Below are 21,680 nucleotides of genomic sequence, written 5' to 3' on the forward strand. Positions count from 1 at the left end.
GAGAAGAATTTCTGTTTACTTACTATTTCATAATAGAGTAATTATAAAATACTTTCTTTGTGTTTATTTGATTCCTATTCAAGAGAATTACTTTATATATAGTCAATATAGGCACAGAGTTAATTTTTTTAACATTTTCTAATGGTGGTGTGCCTCGTGATTTTTTTCATGAAACAAGTGTGCCTTTGCCCAAAAAAGGTTGAAAAACACTGCCTTAGAGACCAACTGAGTTTGTTCCTGGTATGAGCTTTCGTGTGCACACGAAAGCTCATACCAGGAACAAACTCAGTTGGTCTCTAAGGTGCTACTAGAAAGAATTTTCGATTTTGTTTTAAATACTACCACCTGTAATTTTTTATTGGCAAAATCAGAGAAACAACGGGACTCATTCCCCTGAAATCATGCTTTATGACTTTAGCTTACTTCATTGACATTGTACTCCCAGTTGGCCACAGACTTTTCACATTGCACTGCACTTTAATTTTACAGTTTTCTTCATCTTCCTTGAAATGTGGCAGCTTATTAATCACAATATTGGGACTTTTGTGATCTATACTAAACACCTCTTAGGAACGAAAGTTTATTTTTATTATGTTTCATTCACCTTCCCCCCCTTTTTAGAATGAAATGATGCAATTGTTTATGTATAACTTCTCCCCAGACATTTAGAGTTAAGTGTTGCAATAAAATACATTGTTTTCCCTATGTAACACAAAATAATACAATTACATGTACAGAAATTCTCCCCAACTATTTAGCATTTGGTTTCCTTAAATATTTGCAAACTCTTGTAAACTTTGATAGTGTTTACTTGGAAGTGGGGTACTTATTATAAGACAGCAGGCTTATCTTTGACTAAAATGATGTGACTGTGTCACAAAGATGCTATGTTTCATGTCTTCAGTAGTTGCTGTTTCACCATTAGGTACGAAACTTTATGTTTTCTTATTTGGTTGTATCTTTGGTTGACTTCCTTTTTGCAAAAGATCCACATTTTCTAGTCTGGTCATGTCAATTTATTGCTATCCAAACAGTCATTTTTATTGAGGTGAATTATGAGCAGCCTGATAACAAATATTCAGACTTAGATAACATAATTTGATGCTGAGTAGGGAAACAGTTTTTCGTTTAAAGGCTTAATTACTTTGAAATATTCTTCATGAGAGCTCTGTTGATGGTTCCATGCTTTACAGTGCAAGTTTACATCATTGCCTTCAATGTATTAGGCTCCTTTGTTATGGAAACCACACATCGGCCATTTGCAGATGCCAATCAAAGGCATAATGGCTCATAAATTAGGGTAACCCAAAAGCTATTATAGATTTTCTTTGAAAGGATATTTGTCAAAGATTGCATGATGTCCTAATGCCAGTTCTGATGCCTCCCTGGTGTTATTTATATTGGTATTAATTAAGTCTGCATTACTGTAATTAGCAATGCTTTAGTCTGGAGAGAAAGAAAAAAGTTTAAATAGCAAGAGAAATTAGGGCTATTCTTGAGCACTGCAAGAATATTTTTCTTTCATTTTTGTCAGTAACCAGGGTTTTGCGTAATTTAAAATATTTGTGTCTTAATGAATTTCAGACACTAGGCAGATACTTCTAGACTTCCAGGGAACTTGTAATAGCACAACTTTTTATCAATAACCTACTTTTTGTTGCTATTGTATAAGTCCACTTACTGTTACCCAGTTCAGCAGTGCTGTGAAGTGGCACTGCCTCCCCCACAGAATCTGCCTCTGCCTCTGGATGCTGGGGCTTAATGCTGACCTCACCGGCTAGGAGGTGGATCCAAGCCTGACTGCAGATTGGCCAATAACAGGAAAGCTTGGAGGCAGGGTTCTCCTTGGAAGAGGGCCTGACGGAGCACATAGGCATCCCTCAGGTCCGCTTCCAGGGTATTTAAGGTTCCTTGCCCTGGCCCCCTGCACTCAGTTGTAGTCTTTGCCTCCCCCTCTGAAAGATAGGGTATCCCGTTAAAGGGATCTAGGAGGAGTGGCTTTTTCCGTAGTCCCAGGCGAGGGCTTGGGTCACAGCACTCCTCAAGCACTCCTCAAGGTCCCCCTATTTGATGTAAATCAAGGGTAGGCAACCTAAGGCCCGGGGGCTGGATGCGGCCCAATCGCCTTCCAAATCCAGCTCGCAGATGGTCCGGGAATCAGCGTGTTTTTACATGAGTAGAATGTGTGGTTTTATTTAAAATGCATCTCTGAGTTATTTGTAGGGCATAGGAATTTGTTCACCCCCCCCCAAAAAAATATAGCCTGTCCCACCACATGTTCTGAGGGACGGTGGACCGGCCCACGGCTGAAAAAAGTTGCTGACCCCTGATGCAAATCATAGGACTCCCCCATTGCCAGGTTGACCCTGATTCACTTCTAGCAGCAGGTCAAAAGTAATTGGTTATGCCCAATGCCTGTGTCAAACCTCTTACATCTGTAGTCAAAGTTGTGGCCTTATTTGACCCAGTTTAACCTGTGTTGCTGTATTCTTTCTTTCCAGTCAAGAGGCAGTGAGGGTGCGGAACCTGGCAGCCTGCATCGTAAGATGGCACAATGTGTCAGTGTGTCTGGCTGCTAACCAGAAAGTTGGTGGTCCGAACCCACCCAGAGACAGGATTCCTGCATTGCAGAGAAATGGACTACATGGCCCTCTGGGTCCGTCTTTGCTTAAACACTTAAACTGTAAAATTCGCTCCCACAAGAAGCAGTGATAGATAGCTCTAAAAGACAAATTCATGGAGGATAAGGCTATCCGTGGCTACTGGCCCTGATAGATACATTCTACCTCCACAGTTGGAGATGGTGTGCTTCTGAATACTAGTTCCTGAAAACCACAGGAGAGAATGCTGTTGTGCTCAGATGCTGTTTGTCGGCTACCCATAAGCATCTGGTTTGCCTCTGTGAGATCAGGATACGGGACTAGATGAGCCCCTGGCCTCATCCAGCAGGCTCTTCTTATAGTCCTATATCATACTGGAGGGGATAAGGCTTGCCGGTATGTCTCCACTTTCCCTTGAATGACTTTCTGGAGCAGTGAACTAAATACCTGAATACTTAGTTTTCTGTTGAAAGCAGGATAGTAATATTTTGTGTACATGTGTTTTTTGCTTGCACTCTGATGCTGAGTCTACGAACCCTGTTTTTGATGAGGGGTAGGTGGTGACAATCATATTATTTCTGGATTAACTGGCTGATGTTGGCCCTTAATGGCAAGCTTTAAAATGTAATAATATTTTAGAGGTGGAATGTCTTATCTTATTTATTGAGATTTTCTCTTTTTTTACAATCAGAAAAGGCATGTCCTTCTGGAGATTTAAACAAGCTTGAGAGTCTGCCCTTCTCTCAGGGGAGGTTATGAGGCTTAACTCATTAATTAACATGAGTAGCTTTCATATTCGCCTCATTCAAACAAAACAAACAAACAAAAAACCCCACAACCCTCCACTGAAGGGCAACATGATATTAGCTTTATTGATACTGTTAATAACAAATGTGTGGTATGCTGGGACATTATAACTATCGGCAAGAAGCCCTGTGAGGTCAGAAGGCGTCTGACAGCTCATTAAAAAAAATAATCTTCCTCCTTCAGATGTAGAAGCTCAAAGAGAATTGCCTGGAGCTTAATATTATTTTTGTGCCTGCAACACACAGTGGAAAAGTTCTTCTTCTACTCAGTGTAGGTACACATGCATGGCTGCTGGCTCATTGCATTCTCTCCCAAAATACTTCTCAGGACAGTTCATTTTATATTATACTCATCCATATGTACATACTGTATCTGACAGCAATCCAGAGCTTTCACCACATTCTGTTTCACACACTACAGGAGCAGCAAGTGTGCTGTAAGGAAGATCACATCTAGGTTCTTTCTAAAAGGTTAATTCTGGGCACAAGATTAGCATGATTTTAAATATACTCTAGAAATGTTTAGCCGGCAATTGTATATAGGTAAATGACAGCTTGATTCATAGTACAGCAAGCATAAACAGTAGCTAACTTTGTGGTGTACTTCCTCACTGTTGACTGTTAGTTGCTGCATCTGTGGTCCTTAGACCATTATATTCCTATTTATATTAGTGCGCACATGAAGCAAGCAATACCCTTCTCTTGGTCCTGTCACCCTCATAGGCACACTTGCTAGGGACGTGGGAGAGGGCCTTCTTGGTGGTTGCTCTCAGACTTAGGAACTCCCTCCCTACAGAAACTGTCCTTCTGCCAGCAGATGAAGACTTTCTTGTTCTAACACACTTTTGGACTGCTTTTATTGAAGGGTTGGTGCCATGCTGTTTTTATTGTAACCATCTGTATCATATAGATTAGAGATTTCCAAACTGTGTGTCACAACACATTAGTGTGTCAGTTGCAGTGTGGAAGTGTGTCGTGTCATGCTGGATCGACCAACTGATTTCCAGTCTTTTTACCCGAGGAGAATTACTATTCTCCCTCTGCTGAAGTGACTGAAGCCTCTTGGGCGGCGGGGCAGCACACCCCTTTTCTGCCCAGCCTGCCTGTCCCTGCCAGGTGCACGACAAATAGGCAGATGATCTGTGCTGATCACCATGCCAGCTCCAGTGGGCTTGATTCCTGCAGGTCAACACCACCATTTAAAAGCAAACACCTACAGGGGGTGGATTTAAAGATCTGACAGCAAATGTCTTGCTCCCAGGCTGAACTTGATGGTTGCAAAGAAATGGGATTCCTGATCTGCATCCTCACTTGAAGTCCAATTCCCCCCACTCTAGTCTCTGAAAAGCAACAACAAATCATCCTTTTTTGCAGTTATTTACTCACCTTTCCTCCAAATGTGCTAACCTCTTTCAACAATACTGTACTACTCCTGGAAGATCCCAAAGCCATCCCCCCCCAGGTTGGCTAGAACAGAATAGTCTAGTATTTAAACCCTTCCCCTAAAAAGTCTCTCAAGGAGTCCTGGGCCTCTCTAGGCAATGGGACAATCTCTAGTTTAACCCTTGGAGCACCTCACCAGATAGAGAGAGAAAGAAAGAGAACAAGGACAACTTATTTCCAGGCTTGCAGCAAGTAAAACAACATGAAACACACAACTGTGCTTTATCAGCACAAAAGCAGGCACTGAGGCTGCAATCCAAGTTGCAAGGCTAGTGGGGATGTGGCAGCTGGGCGATCCCAGGTTTGGATCGAGGGGTGTGTGCTCACGCCCTTCTCGCGCTGCCCTTCCCAGATCCAAGCCTTGAAAGGCTGCTCAGAGAGGGCAGCATGGGGATGTGGCAAACATGTGCCCTTTGATTGGGGTACATGGCTGTTGCGTCCCCACACCATTCTGCCCGCGCAACCTTGCAAGGCGGTGCGAAGAGCAATGCTGCTTGGGGCTGGTGTTGCACCAGCTGCAGGGGGTTGGGGGCACACATACACCCGCCCCAGGTGGCTTACAGGCACATTCCACCACTGAAGAGCGCCTCCGGTTTCCTAGTAAAACTGAATTATTGTGTTGTGCAATGATGCATGTCTAAAAAATGTGTCACCAACATGAAAAGTTTGGAAAGCACTGATAGATAGATGATAGATAGATAGATAGATAGATAGATATCAATGTTTAATTGTTTCTTAATGATTTTTTCTATGTTTTTAGCTCTTCCTATTTTTATCTGTAAGATGTCTTGAATCCATGTCGGAGAAAAGGCGAGGCATAAATAGATATAATAATAAAAACACTAGCATGTGTTATGTTGTATTATCAATTGGTAAAGCAAGTGTCTGTCTTCATTGATTTCTTAAACCTCACAATGTGGCAATGTACATGTGTGTGCCTTCCTTGAGGCAAAATCAAACTTTTTGATCTCTGACTAGGTGAAGGCCATTCCCCTATAGACCTATGAAGTGACACAGGAGTGCAAGTGTCAGCATTTCCCTGTTACAAGGAAAATAGCATCTCAGCTGTAGAAAATGAACTAGTTCGCCACAAGGTGTTACCACTTATTTAGACATGTGATGCTACAGCAGCTATTCTATTGTTCCTCTACCTGATTTAAGATATTTTCTCAGCACAAATATGTCCCTTTAGGTTCAGCTTAATGCTTTGACAGAATGAGTTGCCTAAAAACTGGCACCTGCCTTTTAGTCTAACATGCTACTTTCCTGTCAGGCAACTTTCAAGCACTGTGTTTCTGTGTGTCCAAATGTGTCTGTGTTAAGAGTACCAAGATGGCAGTGACAAGCTATTCTGGAACTTAAGGCACCACACTTGACAGTCTGACTTAACACTCACATTTTTATTTTTAAAAAAGCTTTGCCTCTGTGGCCTAAGGAACCAGCATTTTTTTTTAAAAAAAATCAACAATTGGAAGACTGGTATGCCACATTTTAGATAAAGCTGTGCTAGAAACATGTTTGCTCCTGAAAGGCTTCAGAATGTGCTTGAGTAGGTTATTAAGTGCCACAATATATATGTGTTGATTCTAAATCATTGTTTCCCTACCTAATGGCATTTCCTTGGCTACCAAACCATGAACAGTTACTTGAATATTGATTATATGCTGCAGGCCAGCAAACATACTGAAACAGCAAGTTGTGCCTATCTGTGACCATGGGCATATGCTTGTGTGGACAAAGGAGATGCCTCTCCATATGTTTGTACTTACAGCTTATCTGTGCATATGCTTATCTATCTGGAGACATACACTTGAAATAGAATTCTAATCCTCCGTTTCATTCTTTAATTACTGAATTCAAGCTGCTTCACACATGACATTTTTCTTACATTTTCCTTGGAGGAAGAGCATACACCATTATGAGTTAGGATCATATATTTTATAATGTAAATATATGTTGGGAATCTATTGCCAGTAGTGGATTCCCAGTACACACACACACACACACACACACACACACATACATGTAAGATAGGCATGTGTGTAATCTTTACCCATGAAGATGTGCACTTTTTGTTACCTACATCCATGTGCACTTAGGCAGCTAGTGTATCAGTTTCACTTGGCGCCTGTCTGTGACAATGCCCTAAATAGACATTTTTTATTTGGTCATAAGGACTTGTCCCATTTTCTAGGACCTTGTTCTAGGTTAACTTCCACTCCTGTTGTGCCATTTAATCTGAATATTGCATAGGCCAATAAAGATGTAGCATTAGTAGCATGTCTTAATTCAGATTTGATATTGATATCTTCAAGCAGACCAGTGTTTCTACCCAGGCACTGTGCTTTTGTTTTGGGAGTTTAGTTTGTTCCCTGCTTACTTGGCTCACTTGATACCCTAATCCATGCTATAACTTAGCAGGACCTGCACAAACTTGTGGGCTTCTGGGGAGAAGCTCATAAATGCTTTGTTCCTCCTGGTTCTTTTTCCTCCCTTGCCACACTGAGCTAAACCCCAGCTTGTGGTTTAAGCTGTTTTCTCACCAACCCCAAGCTGTGGTTAAGGTTTGTTCTTGGAGTTCACAAGGAGACAGCATAACCACAAGCCCAGTTTTGGACAGTATGCTCAGCTCAACTCAGTATGGCATCGAAGAAAAAAAGACTCGGGAGGAGCAAAGTGCCTGCAGTCTGCTCTGCAGAAACCCACATGTTGCCACATTCTTGGTGAGCCATAGTTTGGGTTATTCTGTTGAGCAAACCAGGCCCTTATCATAGAATTGGAAGGGACCCCGAGGGTCATCTAGTACAACTCCCTGCAATCCAGGAATCATAACTAAAGCATCCATGACAGATGGCCATCTTTCAAATGCAAAAGAGACATCCTGGTTTGAAAGTTGTTTTGAAATCCCACTGTGTATCATGAACTGCTCACCTGGGGGAGTTTGATCATCTTCTTTATCAGAGGGTCTTGGGATTTCTGACTACAGATTTCTTCTCTGGACTTCTTGGTAACCTTGCTCACTACCCACCCCCTACTGACTTTTCATCTTCTTAAGGGAAGCTCTTAAAATATAGTGCAGGATAGGGGTAACCAATGTGGTGCTCTACAGATGTTGTTGGACTATTACTCCCATCATCTCTGTTCATTGGTCTCATTGGCTGAGGATCATGGGAGTTAGAGTCCAACAACAGGGGTGCAGGACTAGGGGTAAAATCACAATAAAAAGTCATCAGGATCTCTCCCACTGGGCATCTGCTAATAGAGGCATTGTAGTAGAGGTGACCTGGGAGTTGGTAAGGGGGGGGGAATGACAGAGTGGGGAAGATGAGAGGGGAGGCACACTTCACATGATGGGTTCATGAATTATCCCAGGAGTCAGCATTTTGTATCAGGCTTTAATTGTGTATCAGCTCACTGCTATGAAGCTCCTTCTGGCAAGGGGAAGCAAAGCAATACCAGTATGGTAGAAATAGGAGTGTGTTTAACAGGTTTTATGTCTATTGAAATCAGAGTCTGTCAATACGATTCTAAAAGAATAGTAGCTTTGCTTCCATTCCTAACCCTCAGTGTAATCCTAAGAAGGTTGTGCTCTTTAGCCTCTTGTTCTGATTATGACTATTCTTTAAACTTATATTTATTTTCTAACCCACTTGCAAGGCTGTATGTTGCTGCTTATTTCTAGAGACTGTTACAGATGAAAGTGTGATTAATATGCTGTTAACTATATTTTTGGTGAGATACTTAAGATATCACTGCAATCTCACTTCCACAAAGAAAAAGCTGCTGTCCTAGAAAATTACAGCTTCAGGAGCACAAAGAGTTCTGCTAGCTCCCCGTGTGCACTCCTCACTTTCTAGACATGACTCATGCTTAATATTCTTTTCCAGTGTGCTATTACACAGAGTCTCCTCTTTCCTGTCTTTCATTATGACTTCTAATCTGACATCCTCCATAACCAACCTTTCTATCTGTAGTGCTAAGTATCATATGCCACAGACACTTAATGATTTAATCTCAATGCTCAGGAAACAAAGAACAGATATCGTTGTTCCAAGGACTGGTAATGTTCATAAACAATGTGAAAATATTTGCCTTTTTTCTTTTCTTTTTCTCCTTGTACATTCAGATCCTTCCTTGTTTTTAGGCTCTAGCTGGTTCCCACATGTGTGGACATTACTTGATTATAGTACAGCTGATGAGCTGTAGTTGAATGTGTGAACCACCCTAGTCTTAAGGAGCAAAGCACCGTTTCTGCATGACTCCTGTTTCTTCCTAAGGGGTTTTATATGTGAATAGCCTTCTGTGGAAGGTATCCCTTGCATGTTCTTCTGATGAGAGTGAAAGTTATGTAGTATCATGCATGCATGTATAGAGAGTGCACATTCATTTGTTAAACAGTAGAGCTTTTGGTATCTGCAAGTCAAATCTAATTTCCCTAGAAATTCCAGTACAATTGAACTATGTAATGTGATCAACCAAAATGACTCCCAGAACAGGTTAAAACATAGTAAGAATACAGTAACAAAATATGAACATGTGCTTTGCATCTGTTGTGGCTTCAACAGGTATGCCTATTCCCATGAATGATGGGTAAATAGTAGAAATAATGCAGAGATAGTTTTTATTTAACCTAGGAAATCCACACATACATGCAAGATATAATGGACAACACAGTATCCTCAAATTTTGACCCTGAAGCAAGATATGTCACCATACCTAATAGCAGGGCTGTCATTAAAATAGGGTTGAGGCATCTACATTAAGAAGAAATTATACAGTATAGCCTAATTGCATTTCTGGATCCTACACATCATCTAATGGATTTTACAGCATTATGTTTCCTCACTTCCTCTGCCCTCCCAGTATAGCGATAAGTAAAGCAAACCTTAATCAAATAGTAACTAGTTGAAACTCCAGGGCTATTAATATCTATTTTAGGATAACTGCAACTTTTACTGGCATCTAATGCTGACAGCAACCTCTGGGTAATGCTTGAAAATCATGTGTGAAACAATTTTATTTTAAGTGCCAGTTCTAATTAGTATATCAATAGTGTTTCTTTCACATTGGTATCACCTAGATCAACAGCTGTGTTACTGTATTTAATTTAATTTAATTCCAATAATTAATAAATACATGTTCTTAAACCTGCATCAACCAAATCAGCAGTTCTGTTACTGTATTTAGTTCGAATACATGGTATGCAAAAGTCAGCTAAGTTTAAGAGTGATGCAAGCTCAATTATGTGGACTATATACAGCTTTTTAAAATGAGGGTGGGGATATTTAAAATAATGAAGTGACTGTGGCCTTCAATCATAGGAACTTAGGATTCTGTCTTATTCCAGGGCAACCTAATTGTCCATCCTGCTCAGTATTGTCTCCTGTGACTGGCAACAGGTCTCTGGGGCCTCAGGCAGAGGCTATTCACATAACTGCCATGCTCTGCTTTTAACTGGAATTGAACTTGGGACATTGTCTATTACTGAACTCTGGCTCTTCCTAGAATCAGTCAATGTGCCCAGGAAACTGTTGCCTTGACAAAGGCTTATTTAGAATCAATTCTACAGCTTTGCATGCAGATTTATTTGGGTCTCTTAAAGTGAAATGACAATATAATGTCAATCATGAAGCTCTCTTTATATCTCACAACTACTTCTATTGTTGTTGTTGGTTTTATTTTTTCCTGTTATACTGTTAGGATTTTTTCCTGAATGGCCTGATAATATTCTGTTTTCTGGTTGCCCTTCTATTTGGTGTTTTTGTTTGTGGAAATCGCACAGTCACCAAGGTTCCTATCACCTAATTCTCTGTGTGTACTGCTATTTCCATAGCATAGACAATGAGGAATGCTAGAAAAGAATTTGAGAAGCACACTAAGAACATAAAGACCAACAAATAAAAATTATTTAAATACATTAGTAGCAGGAGACTGGTCTGGGGGGTTGTTGGATATTTGGATGACAAATTAGAATTAGGGGAGAACAGTGAGGTAGCCAGGTTTTCTGGTGGTACCAAATGTTTCAGAGTGGTTAAAACAAAAAGGGATTGCAGAGAGTTCCAAAAAGGATCTCTCCAAACTAGGTGAATGAGCACAAAATGCCAAATACAATTCAATATAAGTAAGTGTAGTGTGATGCACATTGGGGTCAAAAATACTAATTTCACATACAGTGGACACTCGGGTTGCGAACGTGATCTGTGCGGGAGGCGCATTCGCAACCCGCTGTGTCTGCGCACGCACGTGATGCAATTCTGCGCTTCTGTGCAAAGCACTGAAACCTGGAAGTAACCCGTTCCGTTACTTCCAGGTTTGGCGTGGTGCGCAACCTGAAATCGTACAACCTGAAGCAGCCTTAACCCGGGGTATGACTGTATATGTTGATGAGATCTGAATTGGTGGTTACTGACAGGAATGAAACATTTGAGTTATAGTGGATAACTCGATTAACATGCCGACCCAAGATCCAGCAGCTGTGAAAAATTCATTGCTAGGAATCATTAGAAATAATTAAGTAAGGAATTGAAAATAAAACTGCCAATATCATAATGCCATAATACAAATCTATGGTGCAGCCACACCTGGAATACTGGGTTGGATCCAGCTATGTTCTGCACAGATTAATGAACCTAGACTAGCCATATTTGTTAGTTTAAATGGGCCTGAGCAGAACTCTGCATATTACAACCAATTGTGTACGCTACTTTTCGCCTTGCCTCAAAAATGACATTGTAGAGCTAGAAATGGTTCAGAAAAGAAAAACCAGGATGTTCTAGTGAATGGAGAATCTCCCCTATGAGAAAAAGTTACAGCATTTAGGTCTTTATAGTTTAGAGAAAATGTGAATAAGAGAAGACATGATAGAAGTATATAGAATTGTTCGTGGTATGGAGAAAGTGGATAGAGACTAGTTTCTCTGTGTATCTTATAACACTAGAACTCATTTACATCCAGTGAAGCTGAATGTTGGAAGGTTCAGGACAGACGAAAAAAGTACTTCTTCACTCAGCGCATAGTTAAACTATGGATTTTGCTCCCACAAGGAGTAGTTATGACCACCTACTTGAACGGCTGTGCCACTGTTTTACTTTGTATTCCAAAACAGCTGAGTTATTCGGCTGTCATGTATTTGTTAACTGTTATTCATTTGTTTGCATTTCAGGCATTTCTTGTTCAAGACATCTTCTGGAACAACTCCTCTATTCAGCAGTTCTTCCCCTGGATACCCTTTGACCTCAGGAACAGTTTACACACCACCTCCCAGATTGCTACCAAGAAATACTTTTTCCAGAAATGCATTCAAGCTGAAAAAGCCCTCTAAGTACTGTAGCTGGAAATGTGCTGCTTTATCAGCGATTGCTGCTGCAATCTTGCTCGCCATCCTGCTGGCCTATTTCATAGGTAAGTCCATATTTCAAAAAAAATCTCACATGAAGTGCAGAACTGCTTCATTCCACCCTGCCGTGCCCCTCATCCAAAATCCCTTTCTTCAGTTATTTGGGGGTAGGGGGAGAGAAATGCATTTCTTAAAGACACTGGAGATTTTAGAATCTAATCTAATTTTAATTAGATAGGGCTGTTGTTTTTTAAATTTGTTATCATATATACCAAGCTTTTTTTTAATAGTTTGGGCTACCAAATACTTCACTGTAAAACCCTGAAACATGCCCAGTTTGTATTGTTTTGAGATCACAACAAGTGTTGGATTCTTTATACGACCTAATTCTATCAGTTTTATACATCCTGAGTTGAATGGGGCAGGCTGGTAGTGGTAGAAGGCAGAATAGCTAGTAAATTGGAATACTGTATAGCCACTGTTTCTTTTTTACAGGTTTTGTTCTCTGCACAATAATTGGTACTTTGAAAGTCAACATACATAAAGCCCCTCTTTAACTTTTGTTCTTATTCTATCGTGTCATGCTCTATGGCACTGATTTAGCTGCTCCATACTCTTGCATTGTTAGATTCTGTATTGTCTTTGTTTCTGCATCAGCTTGTTCCTTGTACAGTACTATTGGCTGGTCCTGGTATTGATCTTTTACATGTCCTCAGATGTTAAGTCTACTGTATCAAGACAATCCGGCAGTCATTGGGCTTTTCCACCTCCACCATAATTCTAATGACAGCCATAAGTTTGCTAAAATCAAATAAACCTACATGATTTACAAACTTCATTCTTTGATTACATAAAAACCACTGTTCCCGTTATCAAACATGCAAACATTAATTAGAGTGCATGCTGCCAGCTCCACATATCTATACATTTTGCTTTTGACATAGGTTTTTTTGCTGGGAGTTTGAAGATGATGTGTAGAAATACAAGCAAAAAAAGCTTAAATTTTGCCCAAGATACATGTGTGGCAAATAAAAGGGAGAAAAATATGAATGAATAATGGCATTTGTTAGTGGAGAGTGAATTTTATTTAAAAGGAACCAAACTAGTAGTTGTGCAGTCTGCATCCCTCTTCTACATTAGAGTCTACTCCTAAATACATTTACTAGATAGTAAAATCCCATATAGTAGGACTTACTTCTGAGTAAGTATGTATAGGATTATACTACTCATTTTCTTTACCTGGCACAAAAGCTCATTCATTGTTTAACATCTGTGAATATTTATTAACATTGTCATTGGAGAGTGAGGATTAAAACAGTCAAAATCAGGTGTCGGCCTGGTAAGTGTCAAGATGGAAAACTATTTGAAACCCATAGAAACTGTACTGGACTTTCTGAAGAGTGGTATAGAAGTACAGTATAATAGAAAAATATTTTGAATCCTACTGAATGTTATTGTGGCTAACATTATTTGTGTTGTTCTGTTTTGAAAATTCTACTTCCAGTTGTGTATTTAAGATGTATGCTGTTTGTTACTTTGCAAATGGTATTCCTTTAGAACTGTGGCCACACTCCCTCTGGAAGCTACTTAAAATGCTTCTGTGGCAGTGCTGGATGTTTGGAAGCCCTGCCTTATACCATGTGCTGTACCAGTTAAGTAGTTTGTATGGCAGTGCTGAACATCCCACGCTGCAACTATACTGGCAGAGAAACTGTACACAGGATTGAAAGAACACACAGGTTAAGTGCTAAAAAGTGCTTGCAAATGTTATCCCCAGCTGTGAAGAAGTGCCACCATAGGGAAGCATTTATCAGCCTCCATATGGTGGAGTAACATTTCAATTGGCTGCCAGTAAGACGAGTACAGGAGTTAAATTGCTGTTAAGCATTTCTTAAACTCTGCTTTCTATAGATACCGATAAATTCATTTATATACAGTGTACAGTTCAACTTTTCAAATAGGTTGTCCACAACATGCTTCTAAGCCGTGACCTTAGCAAGATTTGATATTTCATTTACAGGTGTCATTATTATATTAGATGGAAATAGAATATTGTTGGGAGAGGAAAAACTGGTGAATATTTTAGGACATCATACTACACTAGCTAGAGGTTAAACAAACAAACAAAAAGAGCCACCCCTTAATTATTTCATTAAAAACCCATGTTTCTATTCTCATATTGGTAACATGTAAAGTCAGTTACTACAAAAGTACAAATATAATGTGCATGGTAAAGTATGTGGAATGTATTAAGTTCCATATGATATTTATTACACATATGCATGTTTACGCACCCCCAAAGAGATTCAACAGAAATGTTTTGTTTTTTCCTGGAGGCATTTAGGCTGGAAAATTTGGCTCTGTGCCATCTTTCAGTTTTCCCTGAAACAGTAATGCTAGACAACAAAAGCAACAGCAATATGTCTAGCTTTTTCATTTTGGATAAAATTAAAAGCAAGACAAAAAAGTTTTATCTCAGGGAAAAAGAAGATGGAAATTGTCAGGGTACACCACGGTGTTGCTCATTAGTAACGACAGAGTCCTCTTACACTAAAGATTACTTTATTGTGCATAACTATTTACAGTGCAGAGCTAGCTAAAAACATGACCTCTCAGTCACTTGCAGAATCCAGAAGTGCCCCTCTCCTGTTTCCCGCCCAGCACCAAAGCCTCAGCACCCTGAAACGACATCTTCTGTGTCCCCTGACCCCCCGACGCTGTGCTGGCGCCAGAAGCTGCAACTCCCCCTCTTATCGCCTCTGCTTGGGTTGCTGGGTCTCTGCCCAGCATCCCTGACCTTCGGCTCCTCCTCCTCTTCCGTGGGAGAGAGCTCTGGTGATGGGCTTTGAGAGGAGTCAGATGACAGCAGTGGCTGGGGCTCCCTGTACCTGAGCAAGACCTCCTCTCAAGGAGGTTCCCTACCCTGATCCTCCCCACTAGCAGGATCACCTTCCCTGCTCTCCCCGCGAGGAGTACTCCCGCCCGGGCTCTCCTCACGAGTAGGTCCTTCCCCCGGGCTTTCCTTGTGAGGAGAAGGCAAATCCCTGACAGGAATGTATTAAAGTTTTGAAGATATAACTATTTTTAAAGAGCTGGTTTTTATAGAGCAGTTTCAACAGCTTTCATGTATTAATTTTTGTCGTCTGTGCTCCCTCCTACTTTTGCACAAATGCAATTGACTAGGATGTGGCAGTTATACATAATTAGAAAGAAAGCAGGTGTATCAATAAGTTTTCTTTAAGGGGTTTCTCTGTGTGATCCTTCTAACATCATGTGACATACAGGTGAGCAGCCTTTACCATGATTGATTCCTACTGAACCAGACTGAGAGACCATTTAAAGGCTCAGGAACCTTTTGCAGGTGTTATGGATTGAGTACTACACCTTTTCACAATATTCTAATTTTCTGAGATTGTGAATTTGGTGTTTTCATCAGCTGTACGCTATAATCATCACTATAACAAAGGCTTGACATCTCTCGCTTTGCATGTCATGAGTCTATGTCATATGTTAGTTTCACCTTTTAAGTTGAATTCCTGAAATAAATGTACTTTTCCACGATATTCTAATTTTTTGAGTATCACCTGTATATACATATTGTACATTATGTTATTGTGTTGTGTTTCTTTAAGCATCGGCACATTGTGTCAAAAACCTGTCACCACTTTGTCAGATAATTCTGAAAGCCCCAAAACAAAATATAACAAAATCCATTTTGAAGGCTATGAGATTGGGATTTAGTCTTTTTAAAACAGGTGTTCCTCTAAAACAGTGGATCAAGTGATAAACGCAGAAAAAACACAGTCAGCATTGATCTGAGTAGTTAATATGAAGCATATACCACAAACCCTATTGTTGGCCTATCTTTGCTCTTTGTAGCTGGATCAGAGATGAAAGCATTTGTCAGTTAAATTCATTTTTTGTTCTCTCCTTCCATGCCAAACTTCGAGAATTAGAAAGTCACCTTGTCATTTTTTTTTCGCTGCAGTAATTCTTTCCAAATGTAAAATGCCATATTTTAAGTGTTCCTCTAAACTACTCTGACTTCTGTCAATCTGACTCTGAGCTTGGAAAAGCATCAGGCCATCAACATGTCAGTATGTTAAAAGTGTGGTAATTTTGGGTACTTAGGGTTTCCTTGGGAAACAATAGAAGTATTATTTTCTAGGGAAGCTAAAAGCCTGCAATGTATTTAAAGTTGTTCTACTTGAAAATTGATATGTTGAGACTCATACTGATGAATTTTAGAGTGCTGGGACTATTTTGCTGCCTTCCATCATGTGAAATAGACCTGGACTTGGGGAAATAAAGGGGAAATGACAGAAAAAGATGGTGAAGAAGAGACACATATAACAGCCCTAGTGTATGCACAGAATAGGAAGAATACAATCCATTTATTTCTCAGTTTTTGACTATAAATGCAGATACTATTGTTATTTCAGACCTTGCCTTCATCTATAAATAAAAAAGGGGGTTAAATCATCAGTTCTCTCTTGTAAATTGATTAAATAAAAGATTGACCCATGGCGGTCTACATTTTGGCACAAGAAGGCAAGTATAACAAGAAAACTTCCAATTCCTACAATCCGTTATGTTAACATAGTAGCTCATAAGATCAACCATAAGATTTTCAGAACTGGTGTCATAACTGTACCTTGGGATTTTACCACACACCCCATCACCACTTTGTGACATGGCCAACCATATTCAGTATTCTAACAGGAACGTAATTAGCACAATCTTAACATCTGTTAAGTTTTCATAGTAATATCTTTCCATGCCTAGTAGGGCTCAGCTGTTTCATAGTAGGCCAGTTAACTCACATCACCAAAAGTGATGAAAGATGTAGCCTAGCACTTAGGGATGGGGACCCTGACTAAGGTGGATGCAACAACAGTACCATTAAACAAATATATAGTAAAAATAATTTTAAAATGTGACAAAAACCATGGTTGAGCAAAAAAGTAAGTCCCAGGTCTGAAAAGTTTGAGGACTACTGTCCTCATAAATGAAACAAAATAGGAAACAAAATAGGAAATTCTTTCCAGTAGCACCTTAGAGACCAACTGAGTTTGTTCTTGGTATGAGCTTTCGTGTGCATGCACACTTCTTCAGATACACTGAAACAGAAGTCACCAGATCCTTAAATATAGTGAGGGAGTGGGGAGGGGTATTACTCAGAAGGATGGTGGGAATGGGTGATCAGCTGATAGGTGTGGAAAACCTGTTGACGGCTCTTAACGGCTGCAATTAGTCTTGCAGGGAAAGGCAAGGGGTGAGATGGCTAAAGATAGCTTTGTTATGTAACATTATACATGACAAAGCTATCTTTAGCCATCTCACCCCTTGCCTTTCCCTGCAAGACTAATTGCAGCCGTTAAGAGCCGTCAACAGGTTTTCCACACCTATCAGCTGATCACCCATTCCCACCATCCTTCTGAGTAATACCCCTCCCCACTCCCTCACTATATTTAAGGATCTGGTGACTTCTGTTTCAATGTATCTGAAGAAGTGTGCATGCACACGAAAGCTCATACCAAGAACAAACTCAGTTGGTCTCTAAGGTGCTACTGGAAAGAATTTCCTATTTTGTTTCGACTATGGCAGACCAACACGGCTACCCACCTGCAACTGTTCTCATAAATGTTACGTACAGATTGGGCTGACATCAGTATGAGGCACAATTACTTGCTGCCTCTCCTACTGGTCAAGCCTGCATGATATTTAGGTATTTTAAAAGGGTTTTCATGCTTTTATTTACATATATCCTATATTTAGTTATTATCTGCTCTTCTGTAAAGACCTTATGTAGCTTCCTGTCATTTAAAAGTGTTTGCATGCATTTCTTTTAACTCTTTCCATCCCCTGAGTATTTTTTTTCTAAAGCAGGGGTGTTAGGAAGTAATCACTCATTTCTCTAGCCAGCACTGCTCTCCTATGCATGATAGTCTTTCCTTCTGTCCATCATATTTTCACTGCCCAATAGTTGCACTGTTGCTGCAGGATTGAGGCTAACAATAACATGACATCAGCAGTAAGACAGAAATTCTAGCATGTCTTTACAAAATATGTCTACACATGTCAAGGATGTCATGGTACTGGTGCACGATTTGTGCTAGATAGAAGTCATACAGCATTGGGGGGGGGGACTGCAGGTTTCATTATACATTCAAAAAAACCCAAAGCAAATGACATAGTTTTAGATTAACAACTTTGATACTGTATATGTGTATTGTATTTTTTTAAAAAAAAACCAACCCTGTATCATTAATTACTAGTTGGATATTTTAAGGTTCACGTGATGGTGCTTCACAAGTAACAGAGCAAGAGCCCAAACAGTCTTTTGCATGTCTGTTTCAGTCGCTGGCAGAATCCGGGAGTGGCCCCTTCCGGCTCCTTCCCCGGCATAAGAGCTTCGGCGCCCCAAATCTCCTCCTACCCTCCTTGTGTTTCATCCCTCTGCGCAACTGGGGCGCCGGAAACGGTGTGCTTCCCTCCTGACCAGCCGAGCGAGGTGAGCTGCTGGGGCTGTTTGCAGCATCCCCAAGCCCTCTCCTCTCCCGGCTGGCCCCTTCCCCTTCCTCCCCACTGGAGGTGTGGCTGCTCTTCGTGCTGGAAGAGGTGCTGCTGCTCAATTGGCATTGGGGGCTCTCTGTATGCTAACGGACCCTCCATTCTCCTCAGCGGGCCAGGAGGCAGTTCCCTGACAGATATGTTAATATATGAATGTTTTCAGATTTATAATTCATTACAATCCAGAGATGACTTGGAACATGTATAACTAGAAATGTTTGAGAGGTTATACGAACACCAAAACAGTAAAGAATATCTCAGTCTCTGAAAAGTGGATAACTACATCTATATGGTTAGAAATAACTTGCTTTTGGCTGGCTGCCACCTTTCGCATTGGCACCACAATGACTGCAGTTGGATTTAGTTGAAGGTCAAGGTGAGTGAGCCAATTAAAGAGTAAATTAAGATTTTTTTTTGTTCTTGTCTTTCGGTTAGGATACAAAGAGAAAGTGCTAGCAAGACTGAAATTATGACCTTATTCATCACATTGTTTTTTACCTATCCATTCCCTCCCTCCCTCCCTCTCTCTCTCACACACACAAACACACACCAATCCCTAAGGTTTTTAGTTTTCAAGTTACATATGTTTGCCACCTAACATTTTATGCTATTTTATCTTTTATATTTCTGCTCCCTGAAGTCAAAAATTTTATATCAGAAACTTGAAGTGCTGAAATATATATTTTAGAATTGGCTTGCAATATCCTTAATATGCTATTTCTCTCCATTTTCACCACTACTAAGATACAGAAATGTTCACCCATCATGGTAAGCCATGGTTAATGGTTTGCTATGGATGAGCAGATTGCTCCTGCTTTGCGTCTCTCCTAGAGTGGGGGCACGGACCAAATCACAATATTTTGCTTAGCTGTGTGACAACTGAACCAGGAATTGTGCTTTGTTTATCTCCAAACAAGCCATGATCTGGGGCCAAGTTTTGTCATTTGCTTCCACTTGCAGTCTCCTTCGCTCAAACAAACTACAATCCCCAGTTCAGACATCAGGCTGAAGATCATGGTTTGTCACTCTCACTTGTACTAGAGAGGGAACAAAGCAGAAGCAATATACACATTCACAATAAACTAATTAATTGCACATTCAAGGAAACCCACATGACTGATGTCCAAACTGGGCCAATGACTAGTTTAAGTGTACCCAGTTTGCTCAACAGCTTAGCAGGTATCTTCCCACCTTTCTACACTTCCCATCAAACTTTTCTGTGTAACCCTTGGGGCTTAGTATTAGTTCAAATAACTCTACGCAGTTTATCTAAAACTCTAAGCAATTGACATATAATAGTTTCAGGACGCTTCTAGAATTGTCACTGCCAGTTGAAGGCAAAGTGTCCTCGGTGGCTTGGAGTGCTTCTGTGCAACTTTGGTTAGTGCATCAATTGTGACTTTTTTGGAGAAGAAATAGCCTTGCTATAATAATCCATGCTCTGCTGACATCCTGGATTGACTCCTGAAATGTGCTTAACATGATGTTACCTTGAATATGATATGGAAATTGCAGCCAGGGTGTTGGTGGGAACAGTGGGCTGGTCACATACAACTCCTATTCTGAAACAGATGCACTGGTTGCCAGTTCCAATTCAAGGTTCTTATGTTGACATCTAAAGCCATTAATGACCTAGGGTACAAATATATGAGAAACCGCTTTACCCTGTATCAGCCTGCCCATGCATTAAGATCAGTGAATGAGGCTATCCTGGTGGTCCCTCAGTTAAATGAGCTACATTGTATGGGAGCCATTTTGATAGTGGCTCCACTTCTGTGGAATGACCTCACTGAGTAGTGTTTTGGTTTATTATGTATTGTATTATGCTTTGTATTACTTTGTTCTGATGTAAGCTGTCCTGTGATTGTTTTGATTAAGAATAGTATAGAAATATATCTAAAAAAACAAATCAGTCACATGTCTGAGGGAGAACATGTGTTTGGTTTCAACAAAGGCTTTTAAAAGACTTGTGACTTTTGTTCCTATGATTTGTAATCAAGAAATCAGGAGCTGATTAGTTTGAGTGGTTGCAGTGTTGTATGACTTCTTTTGCTACACAGAAATTGCAACTAAGATTTCCTCCTATAGGCCCACCTGGTCTTTTCTGTACTATGCATTCTCACTTGGAGGTAAGCTCCACTGAAGTCAGAGGGACTCTTCCCTCCAAAAAAATAAGCCTAGAATTGGGCCGTGCAAGTGAAAAACATTAACATATGGGCATGAATGTTGCAAATCATTATGATGTGACCAAAGGGGCTTGGAATATTAAAGAAGTATTTTTAAAGCCCTTTGTGAAAGCACCTGTATGTTTCAAGGAATGCTCTGAGCAACTAGTCCCCAGAGCCTATCCAGAATTTCATCCCAATATCTTTGTACCACACATATTAATTTTAGCGTACAGGAAGCCTTTACTTCTAGCTATCGTCATTTTGCTGTTATGCCTTCTTTGGATGCATCAGAGTGAATTCCTCCCCCGTGGCCTCTTCTGCATTACTTTGGGACACTGGCTGTAAATTTGTTGCAAACTTTATTCACAAGGGGTTATTGTCTTAGTAAGTACTCCATAATACCTCTCATTCTGATTACACTTCTGATGCAATTGTGGCTTTTTTCTTGCTTAGATTACACTAGATCTCTTTTTACAGTCAAAGTTAATGAAAACTTTCACTACAGTCAGGGGAAGCCTCTGTTTTCCTACTGTACTGGTGGGTTTTGTTTTTTTTTGCAAGTTGATTTAATAAAATAGTGGAAAATATACATAGGTTGGGTTTCAATCTTACTTCAGTGCACTAGGGAATTTATTCAGGATTTGGAGGAGCTCTTCCTTTGCAAACACTTCTTTAGCCAAGACTCCAAATCCCTACTTCACAAAAGGGCAGAACCAAACTGCTAGAACAGATAGCAAATGCAGCACTAGTGAAT

The 21,680-nt window shown here is 40.2% G+C and overlaps 1 protein-coding gene across 2 annotated transcripts in view; it reads left to right on the plus strand.

Annotated features, from left to right (window-relative positions):
* The window catches only part of LOC117041261 (teneurin-2), a 479,562-nt gene that overhangs the window by 257,380 nt on the left and 200,502 nt on the right, over positions 1–21,680 (plus strand). For both annotated transcript variants that reach the window (XM_033139834.1, XM_033139833.1), the window contains exon 6: positions 12,012–12,250. In XM_033139834.1, the coding sequence (XP_032995725.1) occupies positions 12,012–12,250 (239 nt within the window). The remainder of the gene's footprint in view (positions 1–12,011; positions 12,251–21,680) is intronic.

This window comes from Lacerta agilis, chromosome 2, assembly GCF_009819535.1.
Source record: "Lacerta agilis isolate rLacAgi1 chromosome 2, rLacAgi1.pri, whole genome shotgun sequence".
In the NCBI taxonomy this organism is placed as follows: domain Eukaryota; kingdom Metazoa; phylum Chordata; class Lepidosauria; order Squamata; family Lacertidae; genus Lacerta; species Lacerta agilis.